This window comes from Heptranchias perlo, chromosome 12 (genome assembly GCF_035084215.1).
Source record: "Heptranchias perlo isolate sHepPer1 chromosome 12, sHepPer1.hap1, whole genome shotgun sequence".
NCBI classification, from domain to species: Eukaryota; Metazoa; Chordata; class Chondrichthyes; order Hexanchiformes; family Hexanchidae; genus Heptranchias; species Heptranchias perlo.
The window spans coordinates 49,796,863-49,814,331 of NC_090336.1; the positions used below are offsets into that span (position 1 = coordinate 49,796,863).

The 17,469-nt window shown below is 44.2% G+C and overlaps 1 protein-coding gene across 1 annotated transcript in view; it reads right to left on the reverse strand.

Moving 5' to 3' along the window:
• The window catches only part of ano3 (anoctamin 3), a 415,131-nt gene that overhangs the window by 143,707 nt on the left and 253,955 nt on the right, over positions 1–17,469 (reverse strand). The window contains exon 11 of the mRNA XM_067994093.1: positions 9,158–9,279. Within this exon, the coding sequence (XP_067850194.1) occupies positions 9,158–9,279 (122 nt within the window). The remainder of the gene's footprint in view (positions 1–9,157; positions 9,280–17,469) is intronic.

Consider the following 17,469-nt stretch of genomic DNA (forward strand, 5'->3'; position numbering starts at 1 on the left):
GGTCTTCAATGGAGGAGCGTGCAGTTGGCCTTGGAGGATGACCTCGAGCAGCTCTGGGCCGGGAGGTCCCGGCTTCAGAATGCACCATCCCAGCATGGGCTGCAGCAGTCTGGCCTGGCTGGCCGATAGGCAACAACAAGGGCACTGGCGGAGTGGCAGGGATGGGAGCAGGAACGTTGTCGTCCTGAGAGACGACAGCAGGTCCGACTGCCATGGCGCCACTGCCACTCTCGCAGGGCGGCGTCTCAGCGATCCTGGTAATCAGCTGGAGAACGGATTGCTGGAGTGCTGTGACGCCCTGGAAGCAACAGTGGTCCCCAGAGCCACGATAGCAGCAGTCTGAGCTTCCATTGCAGCAGTCTGAGCAGCAACCGTAACTTGCAGGCCTTTGATGATATCGGTTTGTGCTGCAATGGAAGCCGCGACATCAGTCATCAGACGCTGCGTCATAGTGGGTTCCACAGGTGTGCTGATGGAAGTGACCACCCGTTCCATGTTGGAAAGGATGGGCTCCAAGCTCTGCACAAAGCCCCGTGCCAAGTTGGAGCTTGACTCCACCATGCCCCTTATCATTGTGCGCAGGCTTTCAGGCAGGCTTTCCAGTGCCCCAAGCATTTGGTGGTGTACACATATTTTTTTTAAATTCGTTCATGGGATGTGGGTGTCGCTGGCGAGGCCAGCATTTATCAACCATCTTCTGTAGCCTGGCCCATCAAAGTCCTCATCTGACTCCTCTGCAGCAGAACTAGTGAGTGGCCTCGCCCTCCGGTGAGCTGACACCTGCGGTATTCCTTCCCCCCGTCCCAGCTCCTGCGCACTTGTGCCTGGAGTCTCACCAGGTGCAGATCCCTCCAATAACCTAGTCTCTAAAGGATGTGCAGTGTCAGTCTCTGAGCTGGTGTCAGATCAAGTGACAGATCGAGTGACGGTGCGGCTTCAGTGTCCCCCTCCTCCTCTTTCTCCATGGACGGTGCCGCCATGTGTTCTTGGGTATCTGCAATAACAAAGGGGAACAGGTTGAGTTGTGGAGCGGGGAGAGGAGCAAGAAGGACGTGCGTGCCAACAGCATCTGCATCACGAGTCAGAAAAGATTATGGGAGGAGGGAGATGTGGGAAAGGAGAAGCAGCATTAGATATGCAGAGACCCCCCCTTCATCGGCAGTTGTCACAGCTGCAGCAACGACCTGCCCAATGATCTGAAGCACTGTCTCCTCTAGGGGGGTGAGGACGTGTAAGCATCCCCGTCCGCCCTCAGGTCTCTCCTGCTGCCGGCTGTTATGCGCCACCTTCTCCTGCAAGACAGAGGACAGTGTGTCAGTGAGTATCCTGCAAGGTGTGTGGGTGATGTGCCTGTTGTGGTCGAATAGCTGCCAGCATGTGTGACCTGTGAGTTGTGGTTACGTGGCCTGCAAGTATGGTACTATGTGTGGGTGAGATGCAGCATGCTGAGTGCAGCATTGTGTATGGATGGACAGTGTTTGTTGGTGGGAGGGTGACAGGGGGTGTGATGCGTGGAGCAGTGGTGCAGTTGGTAGGATGTGCCACTTGATACTTGCATTCACTCACCTTGACCGCTCGTGTCAAATCATTGAACTTCTTTCGGCACTGCACCTGCATGCTCCTGGCATTCACTTCCTGCGCCACAGCCTGACAATGCCTGCGGAGCTGCAGTCTGGAGGGGCTCCCGCCACCCTGCAGGTACATGTTGGCCCTCCTTTCGTCCACCCCTTCCACCAGGGCCTCCAGTGCATCATTGGAGAAGCATGGGGCCCGCTCTCCTACCGGTCCTGCCATCCTTGCGGCCAACTTTCCTTCCTTCTAGCGAACTGTGCGTGTCCCATTTAAGATGTGCACTTGCACCTATAAGAGGTGCAGGCTGCCGATGATGCGCACTGAGCACGCCCCATTTCCGGCTTCCTCATTCTCCGTGCAGCCAGTGATACCCGCGCTGCTGAGAGGCTGCACGGAGATATCATGGTAAGTAGTGGGCAGCTCGAAATTCACGTGCTGTCTGCAGGGGCCATCGGGTATGGGGTAATATCGTATCACGCTACTCGCGCCCAAAAATGGTCCTTATCGAACTTTTCCCCCCAAAACTTTATTTTAATGTGCACTCCCTCCACCACTTCAAAAGTACTTCATTGGCTGTAATGCGCTTTGGGGTGTCCTGAGGTTATGAAAGGCGCTATATAAATGCATGTTCTTTCTTTTACTAGCAATTCAAATATTTGAAAAGAAAATAGATCATGAGCAATGTGTAAAAAGCCAATTATTTTACACTTGCCAATAGCGAGAGCTAGTCGGTGGGTAGTTAAGAATGCAAGTAGTGTTGCTGAGATTTTACATTTACAATGTTGGAAAAGTTTGTTGGAAATTAGGTCACTGCAATTTGAGATCTGCACTTTACACCGGCAGTTAGTGCTCCTGAGTGGTGCATATTTGTGCCAACTCTGTATAGGAGTAAAGGAATTGACAACTGGCAAATTTACATTTGTTCTAATATTATCACTTTGATTCATATTAATGGCAAGGTTCAAGGTGGAAGGCTGCAGTTGTACTACCGATAGAAGCTGTACCCCAGATAGTGTGATGCTCAGCTGGCAAACCAGAGTTATACAGCATGACTGCATCTCACACTGGGCTCAGTGACAATGGATCTCTGCACATGTAAACACATGATGTGGAGATGCCGGTGATGGACTGGGGTTGACAATTGTAAACAATTTTACAACACCAAGTTATAGTCCAGCAATTTTATTTTAAATTCACAAGCTTTCGGAGACTTCCTCCTTCCTTTTACCTGAGGAAGGAGGAAGTCTCCGAAAGCTTGTGAATTTAAAATAAAATTGCTGGACTATAACTTGGTGTTGTAAAATTGTTTACAACATGTAAACACAGGGCTCCTTTCAACAAGCAGCTAATTTTTAATGTTATGAGAGCGAGAAATTGATCTCATAACATTAAAAAGAGTAAAAAACAAGTTTATTAAAATTCCTAGGAGGTCCAACAGACTCCTTGGGCATTTAAAAAATATACATTAAAATAGAATCATTCTACACCCAATGTGCAGTCCAAGATTTACACCTCCTGGATGTGATGTTATCTCCTGAAGGTGACAATTCTCAATTCAGTGCATTTGGGAATCAGATTACCAATCTGATTCCAGCGTTGTAATGGCAGTTTCATTACAATGTGCATTCAAAACCACTTTGCATCAATGCTGATGTGACAATATAACTGCAGCCTAAATATATAGGTATTACTGAGACTATATGCACCATCAATTCAAGTAATCTGGGACAGTATTTCTACAAGGCAATACCATTTCACTTCTCTTCACTGTCAGGGTCTTTTACCAAAGCCTAAATATTTATGCTCTAACTGAGTCCCACTTCTTCTTAGCCGGCTTCAGGCAGTGATATGCAAGAGCTATTATTTTCATGATCTATGCCTTGCTAAGGAAGATTCATGAAGGGCTAGGAGCAGCACACAATCTTAATCATTCAGCCATGAGTTTTTGATAAAGGAAAGATGCTAATGTAGAGCAAAGATCATTCATCAACAACCACCACCACCTCTGCCCAACTATGGTTACAGATAGATCTGTCACTGGAATTATATAATCCTTTTAAAGGCCACTGCAACTAAATTTACAATGTTAAAGAAATGGCTTTCTGCAAATTCAAAGTCATGTTGCTCACAAGAAAATCAGACTGTGCTGCCATTTTGATTAGCTGTTCTTAAATTGTACAAACATAAAGCATTTAACCCCTTTTTTATTCGTTCACGGGATGTGGGCGTCGCTGGCGAGGCCAGCATTTATTGCCCATCCCTAATTCCCCTTGAGAAGGTGGTGGTGAGCCGCCTTCTTGAACCGCTGCAGTCCGTGTGGTGATGGTTCTCCCACAGTGCTGTTAGGAAGGGAATTCCAGGATTTTGACCCAGCGACAATGAAGGAACAGCGATATATTTCCAAGTCGGGATGGTGTGTGACTTGGAGGGGAACGTGCAGGTGGTGTTGTTCCCATGTGCCTGCTGCTCTTGTCCTTCTAGGTGGTAGAGGTCGCGGGTTTGGGAGGTGCTGTCGAAGAAGCCTTGGCGAGTTGCTGCAGTGCATCCTGTGGATAGTACACACTGCAGCCACAGTGCGCCGGTGGTGAAGGGAGTGAATGTTGAAGGTGGTGGATGGGGTGCCAATCAAGTGGGCTGCTTTGTCCTGAATGGTGTCGAGCTTCTTGAGTGTTGTTGGAGCTGCACTCATCCAGACAATTGGAGAGTATTCCATCACACTCCTGACTTGTGCCTTGTAGATGGTGGAAAGGCTTTGGGGAGTCAGGAGGTGAGTCACTCGCCGCAGAATACCCAGCCTCTGACCTGCTCTCGTAGCCACAGTATTTATATGGCTGGTCCAGTTAAGTTTCTGGTCAATGGTGACCCCCAGGATGTTGATGGTGGGGGATTCGGTGACGGTAATGCCGTTGAATGTCAGGGGGAGGTGGTTAGACTCTCTCTTGTTGGAGATGGTCATTGCCTGGCACTTATCTGGCGCGAATGTTACTTGCCACTTATCAGCCCAAGCCTGGATGTTGTCCAGGTCTTGCTGCATGCGGGCTCGGACTGCTTCATTATCTGAGGGGTTGCGAATGGAACTGAACACTGTGCAGTCATCAGCGAACATCCCCATTTCTGACCTTATGATGGAGGGAAGGTCATTGATGAAGCAGCTGAAGATGGTTGGGCCTAGGACACTCAGACAAAGAAAATACAGCCCTTATTATACATAATATATTATATATAAGACAGCCCTTATTGATTATAACTTCTTCAGTGCACTACGTTGAATTTGTATTGAGTTTACTTGCTGAGAAATATTTTAAATATAGCAATATTACGGCTTCAGGATCTTGTTCCCCTCTCTATGCCATGCCCTGCTTTCCTCTAGACAGTCTCCACGCTCTGGAGAGAATGGATCTAATTTTATCCCCATTTACGTTGGAACAAACGATGGGGGAATTTTAACCCCCCATCCCCCCTCCCCCAACAACAGGCAGGAGAAGGTCGGGGGTTAAATCAGTAAAAATGTGAAACCTCACTCTAACCCGCTGCAAACGCACCGTCTTCAGGTTTAACCGCGGTGGGTTTGAGCGCATTTGAGTAACCCGCTCTGGAGAGACGGATCCATCATTATAATATTTAAATGAGGCTCCGTTCCTCAGATTTTGGGAGCCATTTGAATTCAACGTCTGTGGGCCGGGTTTCTTAGGGCTCGGGAAACCAGGCAACTGAAGGGAGGTGAGAGTTGCCGGCTCCAGCCGCTAAGTGTTTTTTCCAGCATTGCTTGTGGGCCAAGAGGAACCGGAGTGCTTCCCCTCGGCCCCTCAAGGAAACCTTCTGCCACGACCTCTCCCTCCCTGCGATCGGCCGTCACCACACCACCACCCCCCCAGCAATCCTCAGACCCCATCCCCGCACCCCTCACTCCCGCAACCTCTCCTTCCCCAGGAGTGACCATGACTGGTTTTATTGAGTTGGGGTGATTAGTTTATGCAGGTTAACTAATGGTTTGAGAGCTGAGAACTTGTGGCAAGAGATTTTGTCTTCTCCTAATGAACGTGAAGTAATAGAAAAATGGCCCCTACAAGGCTGTAAGGGAGGAGCTCTGAGGAATGCACCAAAACAGATTAACAGCTAAAAGACTGAAAAAATAAAGGCAAAAATATCCTTCCTCACCTCTAGAAGTCAATAAACACAACTAGAGGAGAGGCTAACCTTCCCAAAATTACTGAAGGACAAACTCGGTCTGAGGCTTATACAATGTGGGTGTAAACGGTCACATGTGGTGCATTCCTGATGGTTTCACAATGCAAAAATTCAGGGGTGTACTTAAGCACATGATTTCACCAGAACTAATCAAAATCAGACATGTTCCGACAGAACACAAGTCAACACCGAATTCACACTGCTGGGCGGTAACCTGACAGAACCCTTTACTGAACTCGCCTGATTTTTATTCCACTGAAATATTTTTAAACACTTGCAATAAATAATATTTGCAAAACAGAAGCCAGTGATACCTCCTTAGATGAAAAACTCTACAATATCCTAGAAGGCCTTTCAAACCTCAAACAGCTAAAGAATGAATGGTTGAAGGTCTTAATCTATTTTAAATGTGCATATGTTCAAAGGTGCTATAACCAGTGGAAAATTATTAGCAGATCCCCCATGTCATTGCTCATAATGAGTCATGGGATACGCTAAAGTGTGTTGGCTAAAGTAGGGCAGCTAAAGTGTGATGGGAAGTAAATGAGACAGGAAATGAAGTCCTACAGGAATTATGCACTACATGCACAAGAATATAGTGTATCAACACAAAAAATGAAAAGTGAATAATGAATGGGACAAGGTGATTATCTTTTAAAGCCAGGCTGCCCAAAATCTTTCAAAGAATAATATAAAAACTGGTATTTGATCTTATTTTCGAGCCCTTTAATCTATTTATGCTTCTCTGGTCCCTCCTGATTTACATGGAAGGAATTAAATTGTATTTATATGGCACCTTTCATGTCTTCAGGATGCCCCAAAGCACAATGAAGTACTTCAGGAGTGTAGTCACTGCAGTAATGTAGGGAAACGCGGCAGCTAATTCGTGATCAGCAAGGTCCCACAAATAGCATTGAAATAGCGATATTGGATAGGATAAAAATAGATAAAGAGGAAATACATAAAAGATTGGCAGTACTCAAAGTAGAAAAATCTCCCGGACCAAATGGGATGAATCCTAGGTTACGAAGGAAAGTAAGGGTGGAAATTGCAGAGGCTCTGGTCACAATTTTCCAATCCTCCTTAGATATGGGGATGGTGCTGGAGGACTTGAGGATTAAAAATGTTACACCCCTGTTCAAAAAAGGGGAGAGGGATAAACTCGGCAATTACAGGCCAGTCAGCCCAACGTCAGTGGTGGGGATACTTTTAGAGACAATAATCCAGGACAAAATTAATTGGCGCTTGAAAAAGTATGGGCTAATAAATGAAAGTCAGCACAGTCAGTTAAAGGAAAATCGTGTTTGACTAACTTGATTGAGTTCTTTGATGAAGTAACGGTTGATGAGGGTAGTGCAATTGATGTTGTGCATATGGACTTTCAAAAGGCATTTGATAAAGTACCACATAATAGACTTGTTCGGAAAATTAAAGCCCATGGGATTAAAGGAACAGGAGCGGCATGGATACAAAATTGGCTAAGGGACATAAAGCAGAGAGTAGTGGTGAACAGTTGTTTTTCAGACTGGAGGGAAGTATAAAGTGGTGTTCCCCTTGGGTCAGTATTAAGATCACTGCTCTTTTTGATATATATTATCGACCTGGACTGGGTATACAGGGTATAATTTCAAAGTTTGCAGATGACATGAAACTTGGAAATGTAGTAAACGACGTGGAGAATAGTAAATGAGACAGGAAATGAAGTCCTACAGGAATTATGCACTACATGCACAAGAATATAGTGTATCAACACAAAAAATGAAAAGTGAATAATGAATGGGACAAGGTGATTATCTTTTAAAGCCAGGCTGCCCAAAATCTTTAAAAGAATAATATAAAAACTGCTATTTGATCTTATTTTCGAGCCCTTTAAACTATTTATGCTTCTCTGGTCCCTCCTGATTTACATGGAAGGAATTAAATTGTATTTATATGGCACCTTTCATGTCTTCAGGATGCCCCAAAGCACAATGAAGTACTTCAGAAGAACATAGATAGACTGGTGAAATGGGCAGACACATGGCAGATGAAATTTACGCAGAGAAATATGAAGTGATACATTTTGGTAGGAAGAATGAAAAGAGGCAAAAATCAATGAAATTTTAAAGGTGGTGCAGGAACAGAGAGACCTGGGGGGGTGCACATACACAAATCAGAAGGCTGTTAAAACAGCATATGGGATCCTTAGTTTTATAAATAGAGGCATAGAGTACAAAAGCAAGGAAATTACGCTTAAACATTTATAAAACACTGGTTAGGCCTCAGCTGGAGTATTGTGTTCAATTATGGGTACCACACTTTAGGAAGGATGTGGAGGCCTTAGAGAAGTTGCAGAAGAGATTTACTAGAATGGTACCAGGGATGAGGGACTTCAGTTATGTGGAGAGACTGGAGAAGCTGGGGTTGTTCTCCTTAGAACAGGGACGATTAAGGGAAGATTGATAGAGGTGTTCAAAATCATGAACGGTTTTGATAGAGTAAATAAGGAGAAACTGTTTCTAGTGGCAGAGGGTTGGTAACCAGCGGACACATATTTGATCCTTGGAGTCTTCGGGCACAGGGATCATTCTCTGCACCCATTTAGTGCAAGAAAACTGGACTAAACGAATTTCTAGGCCAACATATGAGAAGTAGACAAGTAAACAGAAATGGAAAACTCAACCCATTATTTATTCAAAGCCCTTGCATTTGCTTCTGATCAATTAGGATTTAATAATGGATCTGTTCACTCCTCTCGTTCAAATATTTCTTTTTTAGATCACACAGTCAACAATTTTTTCTAATCTAAATTGCACTCAAGACTCCCATTGTATGAATATTGCCATTTCAGCAGCACAACAAATTAAAGCAATAACAGTCTGCCTTTCAGATAATCTTTCATCAAAATAAAAAGCTTATAAGGAATTTGGCTGCAGAAATTAGGCTACAGTTTCCATTGGGGGAAGGGTCAACAACCAAAGGACACAGATTTCAGGTGACTGACAAAAGCACTAAAGGCGACATGAGGAAAAGCTTTTTTATGCAGAGAGTGGTCACGATCTGGAATGCACTGCCTGAAGGGGGTGATGGAGGCAGATTCAATCCTGGCTTTCAAAAGGGAACTGGATAAGTACTTGAAGGGAAAACATTTGCAAGGCTACGAGGAAATGGCGAAGGAGTGGGACTAGCTGGATTGCTCTTGCAGAGAGCCGGCGCGGGCTCGACGGGCCGAATGGCCTCCCGTCTGTGCTGTAACCATTCTATGATTCTAAAAAAAAAGTCACTGTGCCATCCAAATAAGCGAATGTTGATGATTAATATTAATAACATGACATTTGACATGAATTGATTGTGCATGATTGTAATCAACATGGCTAAGTTAGAAGAAAGAGGCAGAGTTACGATGTGATCTTCCTACCTGATGAGGTCTAATGGCTGGTACTTGTACCACATGCCCCAACGAGCCCAGCGCTCATATAGTAAGTGCCTGTGATTAAGTGCACCATGTGTTTTGATTGGATGCCTGCTCTTGTAGCTTCCCTGCACAGAAAAAGGATTGGTTAAAATTATATGTACAAATCCTTAAAAAGATCTCACACAACTGCATATTAGATTACAATACAAGAGCTTCTCTTAGAATTGGTGGTATACAGCTATAGTGCATCGTGGTTCATCTTTAGACAGACATGATACAAGATGAGGAGATGGCTTTTGTGCTGCACTGATGCACAACACTTGAAATGAACCAGGATCTACTGAGCTAAATGAAAAACAAATAGATGCTAGCATTGTCAAGTCCAAGTTCTTGAGGATAACAGGTCAACTGTGAGAAAAGTAGATGCAAAATGTGATTTGACTGGCACTGATGAGATAGAAGGAAGAGGAATGTAGCAGCCCATAGGTTTTGACAGACTGGAGGGTGGTCATAATATAAAGCACTCAAGCTTGTACAGACATAAGAGAAAATGCATTCATTAAAACCATGAACAATTTGAAAAGAACAGATTTGCTAAAGTAATGCAAAAAGATAGCTGGTCTGAAGTATAAGAAAACATTTTTAAAAAACGGAACAATGTTTAAATGAATCCAGGGACAGGAGGTTAGTTGTCAAATCAAAGATACTGGCATTAGATACGAGTGATAGGTCTGAAGGGTAATAAGGTCAGCAGCACATGCCGGGAGAATGTAAAGGAGGCACATGATGCTGAAGTGTCTGAAGGATAGTATTTACTCAGAGAGGTACAATAAATTGTGTTATTTGGTTTCAAAGCTTGATTGCCATCGGCCAGCAAAGACTTAAAGTTAACAGTGGGGAAAATTAAACTCTGGCTCAGCGAAGTGGGGGAGAGGAGAGACAAAGATCACTGCAGACAAAAGTGTTTTTTTTTGGTAAGTCTTGTCATATAATGAACTCGCTCTCAGCCACAGGTTATTTCTCGAGTACCCTCCTAATTCAAACAGACACCAAATATTACAATTATCGGAACTCAGAGATTTGGACAAACTCACATTCAGAAAAGAGGTCATATTCTCTCTCTCCCCTTCCCCCACCTAACGCCATCCACACCGCCCCCACCCCCAGCCTGCCATTAGTTTTCTGGATCGTCTAATATAGCTGGCAAAAAATGACAAAATGTGGCAGCATAAACTGCTGAATTTATTTAAAGGAGTCGGCACCCCTGAATCAAAGTAGACTTGAATGGGATACATTTAGAATTTGCACAACAATTTCTCAACGGGCCTAATTAGGGCCGGTTCTGAGTTACGTTTCCGATTTGATGATGTCGCAATAGATCACCATGTCAAATAAAATGTGACTCTGGATGTTTTTAGATCGAAGGAAAAAAAGGCTTTTTTTGATTTTCAAACTCAATTCTATATGACAACCTACTGGGTAATAAATAGAAGCCAGGGAATTATTGAGGTTACATAAATGTCTTTTTCAGAAAATTAAATTACAAAAATATAATCACAGATTACACCTCTGCAAAACGGCTTCTGCATTTTGATTAAATGCATTGAAGTGTGACTCAACACACAGCTACTTTACCTCAGATACTCAGGACCTCAAGCATTGCTTAAATATATAGCATGGAGGAGATTTTCTCTCACACCTGATTCTTAATCATACTGTTTTAAAGACATGAGTACTTATTTGCTGCGCTGCTTGAATTTTATATTTTAATTAGAGATCACTGAACTGAAGAGTCATCTCATCACAGCAGATCATTTAATGCATTTAAGGGGAAGCTAGATAAACACATGAGGGAGAAATCAATAGAAGGATACGCTGATAGGATTTGATAAAGCAGGGAGGGAAGAGGCTTGTGTGGAGCATTAACACCGGCATGGACCTGTTGGGCCGAATGGCCTGTTTCAGTGCTGTACATTCTATGTAATTCCATGTAATATGGGGTAGCCTTATTTATTAAAGATGCTATTACAACATTAGTAAGAGAGGATATACGTAAGGGAAAGCAATCAGTGGACACTCCATAGTAAGAACTAAGGAATGAGAGAACTTGAAACTTTAATGGGAGTTGTCTATAGGCCTCCTGATAGCAACAATGAAGGGGCAGAATGTATTAATTCAGGGATTAGAGAGGTGTGTAACAAAAACAGAGTTGTTTTAATGGGAGACTTTAATTTTCATATAGATTGAGAAAAGCAGAGTAGCTCAAGTCAGAAAGGCAGTGAATTTCTTGAGTGTGTTGAAGATAGTTTTCTGGAGCAATGTGTTCTAGAACTAACAAGAGAGCAGAGCAGGCCATCCTAGATTTAGTAATGAGCAATGAGCTAGACTTAGTTAATAATCTAACAGTAAGGGAACATTTAGCTAACAGTTATCACAATATGATCGAATTCAATGTTAGGTTTGAAAAGGAGAAATTTAACACAGTTGCTAAGATTTTAGATTTTGGTAAGGCTAACTTTAAGGGGACGAGACAGAGACTGACGACAGCAAACTGGATAAAACTGTTATCGGGTAAAACTACAGATGAACAGAGGGAGGCATTCAAAAAAGAATTTAGCTTAATACAGGGCCAGTATATACCGCTAAGGAGCATGAGCTCTACTTACCAAATAAAAGAACCATCGAGGACAAAAAAGGTAAGAGATAACATAAAACTAAAGGAAAGAGCATACCAAAGTGCAAAGAATAGTGTAGAACCAGGGGAGAAATATAAAGAACAGCAAAGGAAGACAAAAAATTGCAAATGTAACTCAATTATTTAAGAAAGGTGAGAGAGAGAAACCAGGAAATTATAGACCTGCTAGTCTAACATCTGTTGTGGGGAAGTTATTAGAATCTATAATTAAGGAAAGAGTAACTGAGCACTTAGAGAAATGTGAGAAAATTAAAGAGAGCCAACATGGATTTGTAAAGGGTAGGTCATGTCTAATGAACCTAATTGAATTTTTTGAGGAAGTAACTAAAGTAATAGATAGGGGTATGTCTATGGATGTAGTTTATATGGACTTCCAGAAGGCATTCGATAAGGTTCCACATAATAGACTGTTAGCTAAAATTGAAGATAAAGGAATTGAAGGCAAATTATTGATCTGGTTAGGAGAGTGGTTAGGCAGCAGAAGAGAGTGTAGGGATAATGGGTTTGTACTCAAATTGGAAGGAGGTGACCAGTGGTGTCCCACAAGGGTGTGTGCTAGGGCCTCAACTATTCACTATATTTATTAATGACTTAGATAAGACGATAGAGAGCCACATATCCAAGTTTGCTGATGACACAAAGATTGGTTGCATAGTAAGTAGTGTAAACGGGAGCATTAAATTACAAAGAGACATTGATAGATTAAATGAGCGGGCAAAACTGGCAGATGGATTTCAACGCAAGTGTGAGGTCATCCATTTTGGACCAAAAAAGGATAGATCCAAGTATTTTTTAAATGGTGAAAAGCTAGGAATAGTGGAGGTCCAAAGAGATTTAGGGGTCCATGGACACAAATCACTAAAATGTAGTGGTACAAAAAATAAACAAAAAGGCTAATGGAATGTTAACCTTTATAACTAGAGAGCTAGAATATAAAGGGGAGGAAGTTTTGCTACAGCTGTACAAAGCCCTGGTTAGACCACATCTAGAGTACTGTGTACAGTTCTGGGCACCGCACCTTAGAAAGGAAATATTGGCCTTGGGAGGAGCGCTGCACAGATTCACCGGGAAGACAACCTTTCAATACCCGGAATCAACCTAGTGAACCTTCTCTGAACTGCTTCCAATGCAAGTATGTCCTTCCTTAAATAAGGGCACCAGAAATGTACGCAGTACTCCAGGTATGGACTCACCAACACCCTGTACAGTTATAGCATGACTTCCCTGCTTCTATACTCCATCCCCCTAGAAATAAAGGCCAATATTCCGTTCGCCTTCCAGATTACCTGCTGCACCTGTATGTTGACTTTTTGTGTTTCATGTACGAGGACACCCAGATCCTCCTGTACCACAGCATTTTGTGGTATTTCTCCATTCAAATTATATTTTGCTTTTTTATTTTTTCTCCCAAAGTGGATGACTTCGCATTTTCCCACATTATATTCCATCTGCCAAATTTTTGCATATTCACTTAAGCTGTCAATATCCCTTTGCAGACACTTTGGGCATCATTTTAGCACCCGCTATCGGGTGCGTTCCTGGCTGGGGGGGGGGGGGGGCTCCGAAAATCAGAGAATCCTCCCGGAGCAAGTCCGGAGCCCGGCTCCAACCCGCCCACTTCCGGGTTCGCACTGACGCACCGGCGTGCGAGCGCAGCCCCCGCTGGTGGGAATCCCGCAGGCAATTAAAGCCAGCGGGATGCCACTTAAAAGTATTTATCTTGCTTGTTCAGGTCATTAACTGACCTGATTAAGGGATTATGTGAGGAGGGGTGGGATTTTATAGAAAACTGGGACTGTTTCCCATACTGGGGGAAACACTCCCAGTTCAAATGGACCTGTTGCAGCTGTCAGCCTGTGGCAGCTGCAAAGGTCCATTTGACAGGTGGGGGGTGGGGGAGACCCTCACTCATTGCAGGAGGCCACTCTGTCACTTGGGACAAAGTTTGGCCTCCACCACCCTCCACCTGACAATCAAAGTCACCAACTTGCACACTTACCCCGGGGTCCAGAGACATGTACCTACCTTGCGGACCCCCTCAGATGTACATCTTCCGGATGGGGGCCGCCGTAGCTGCAGTCATGACCTCTTCGGAGGGCGAACAGCATCACCGTCCACGCTGTCCACCTCTGACACGTGGAGCTCCACAACACAGTGCTGTGACACATCCACCTGTACAGCAGGAGGGAGGGCTACCGCAGAGAGAGATGCGTCGCAGAGGGCACTACTCTCGCCACAGGGTCCACAGACCGAGGCTCAGCTTCCTGGACCTCTCTGAGCAGCAGTGCACACGAAGGCTCAGAGTCACTCGACATGTAGTCGTGGACATCTGCAGTCTCCTTCATGCCGAGCTGCTCCCGGCTGGCCCGAGCACCATCTTCTTACCTGTCGCTCTCAAAGTCACCACTGCCCTCAACAACTTCTCCTCCGCATCCTTCCAGGGTGCCACCGGGGACATCGCCGACGTCTCTCAGTCGTCTGCACAAAAGAGCCCTGCAAATACACCTACACCCACTCTGCAGTGACACAATGGGTGGCATCAGTTGTGGGTCTTCATTGTGATCCTCAGGAAAGGGCATTATTGCACAAACCAGACAAGATTCGCAAAGACATGGCAATAGTGGTGCCAATATATGTAATGTGAGTTGGTCAGAAATTAAATATAAGTAAAAACCATGACAAACCCTTAAACACCCTTGTGCATCCCCTTCATGCTCACAACACGTTTGCCTTACGCTGCCTACTACACATATGTGATGCATGCCCTGTGGCTGCAGCACAGGTAGTGGCAGGTTGAGTGAGGCTGACTGTGAAAGAAATGCATGAGAGGGTGCGTATGAGATAGAGCCATGAGATTGTATGAGGATTGGGTTGAGTGGTAGTGGCGGGATGAGTACTGGCGAGGTGAGTAAGTGCAGGTAAGATGAGGATGAGCTTTGAGTGGGTATGAGAGGTGATGTGATAGAGTAGTGTTAGCAGTGCAGAAGGAGATGTGGGGTGGGGGCGGTGATGTGGCAGACGGAGTGTAGGGGAATGAGTAAGTGTACTCACTTTGGCTGACCTACTGAGGTCATTGGAGCGCCTCCTGCACTGTATGCAGGTGCTTGATATGTTGGTGGTGCAGGTGACCTCCTCTGCCACCTCGAGCCAGGCTTTCCTGGTGGCAGAGGCAGGCCGCTTCCTCCCACCCGCCGGGGGGAGGATCTCTGTCCTCCCCCTCCTCCTCACCCCATCTATTGATACCTGGAGTGAGGCATCATTAACCTGGGAGCAGCCTTCCCCCTGGGCTGCTCCATGCTGTATTTTTTTCTATTTGTTGCAGCATCTGTCAGTGGAGGACTGCCCCTTTAAATAGAGCTCCTCCAGCTGACAGATCTTACTGCGCATGCGCAGCCCGCCCGACGCGCAGATCAGCAGTGGGGAACCCGGAAGACAAGATAAGTGGATCCAATTGGGCTACGATCGCGCGGGTGGCTGACTAATTTCACCGAGCGCGTGGGTAATCGACCCCCCCGCCACGAACCTGCAGCCCTCCTAATATCGAGCCCCTTGTGTCATCATCGCAACTTGCTTTTCCACCTATCTTTGTATCATCAGCAAATTTGGCCACAAGACACTCTGTTCCTTCATCTAAATCATTTGACATATATTGTAAATAGTTGAAGCCCCAGCACTGATCCCTGCGGCACCCCACTAGTTACAGATTGCCATTTTGAAAATGACCCTTTTATCCCGACTCTTTGTTTTCTGTTAGTTAGCCAATCCTCTATCCATGCCACTATATTACACCCAACACCATGAGCTCTTATCTTGTGCAGTAATCTTTTATGTGGCACCTTATCAAATTCCTTTTGGAAATCCAAATATACTGCATCCATTGGTTCCCCTTTATCCACCCTGCCCGTTACTTCCTCAAAGAACTCTAATAAATTTGTCAGACACGATTTCCCCTTCATAAAACCATGTTGACCCTCCTTGATTGTATTATGAGTCTCTAAACGTCCTGCTACTACTTCCTTAATAATGGATTCTAACATTTTCCCAATGACAGATGTTAGGCTAACTGGTCTATAGTTACCTGCTTTCTGTCTCACTCCCTTCTTGAATGGGAGTGTTACGTTTGCGGTTTTCCAATCCGCTGGGACCGTTCCAGAATCTAGTGAATTCTGGAAGATTATAACCAATGCATCCACTATCTCTGTAGCCACTTCCTTTAAGACCCTCGGATGCAAGCCATCAGGTCCAGGGGATTTGTCAGCCTTTCGACCCTTTAGTTTACCTCGTATTTTTTCTCTAGTGATAGTGATTGTTTTTAGTTCCTCCCTTCCCTTTGCCCCTTGATTTTCTACTATTATTGGTACATTATTACTGTCTTTTACTGTGAAGACAGATACAAAATATCTGCTCCATTCCTCTGCCATTTCCTTGTTTTCCATTATTATTTCCCCAGTCTCATCCTCCAAGGGACCAATGTTTACTTTAGCTACCCTTTTCCTTTTTATATACTTGTGGAAGCTTTTACTGTCAGTTTTTATATTTCTTGCCAGTTTACTCTCATAATCTATTTTCTCCCTCTTTATTATTCTTTTAGTCATCCTTTGCTGGTTTTTAAAGTTTTCCCCATCTTTGGGCTTACCAGTAATCTTTGCTATGTTGTATGCTTTTTCTTTTAACCTGATACCATCCTTTACTTCCTTAGTTAGCCATGGTTGGTTCACCCTTTTTGTGGAGTCTTTCCTCCTCACAGGGATATATTTTTGTTGCGAGTCACAAAATATCTTTTTAAATGTTTCCACTGCTTATCCCCACCATCATACCATGTAATCTGTTTACCCAGTCCACTTTAGCAATTCCGCCCTCATTCGTTTATAATTGCCCTTATTTAAGTTTAATACAGTAGTTTCAGACCTAAGATCCTCGCTCTCAAACTGGATGTGAAATTCTACCATGTTATGATCACTGCTTCCCAAGGGATCCTTTACTTTGAGATCATTAATTAATCCTGTTTCGTTACCCATTACCAGATACAAAATGGCCAGTTCCCTGTTTGGTTCCCCGACGTATTGGTCTAAGAAACAGTCCCTAATACACTCTATGAACTCCTCCTCAGGGCTATTTTTGGCAATTTGATTCGTCCAATCTATGTGAAAGATGTTGATGGGGTTAGATGAAGAAGGGTGGGCAGAGGCTTGTGTGGATCATAAACACTAGCATGGACCTGTTGGACCAAATGGCCTGTTTCTGTGCTATACTGTGATGTGGAGATGCCGGTGATGGACTGGGGTGGACAAATGTAAGGAATCTGATAACTCCAGGTTATAGTCCAACAATTTTATTTTAAAATCACAAGCTTTCGGAGATTATCTCCTTTGTCAGGTGAGTGAGTCACTCACTCACCTGACGAAGGAGATAATCTCCGAAAGCTTGTGATTTTAAAATAAAATTGTTGGACTATAACCTGGTGTTGTCAGATTCCTTACATCTGTGCTGCACATTCTATGTATTTCAGTTCCTTTGAGTTACTAAATATAAAGTCCCCTTTACCTCATTTAGAACTTTGCAACCAATTTCATACCATAAGGAAAACAGTTAAGAGTGATGATACTGTTTTGTGGCCAAT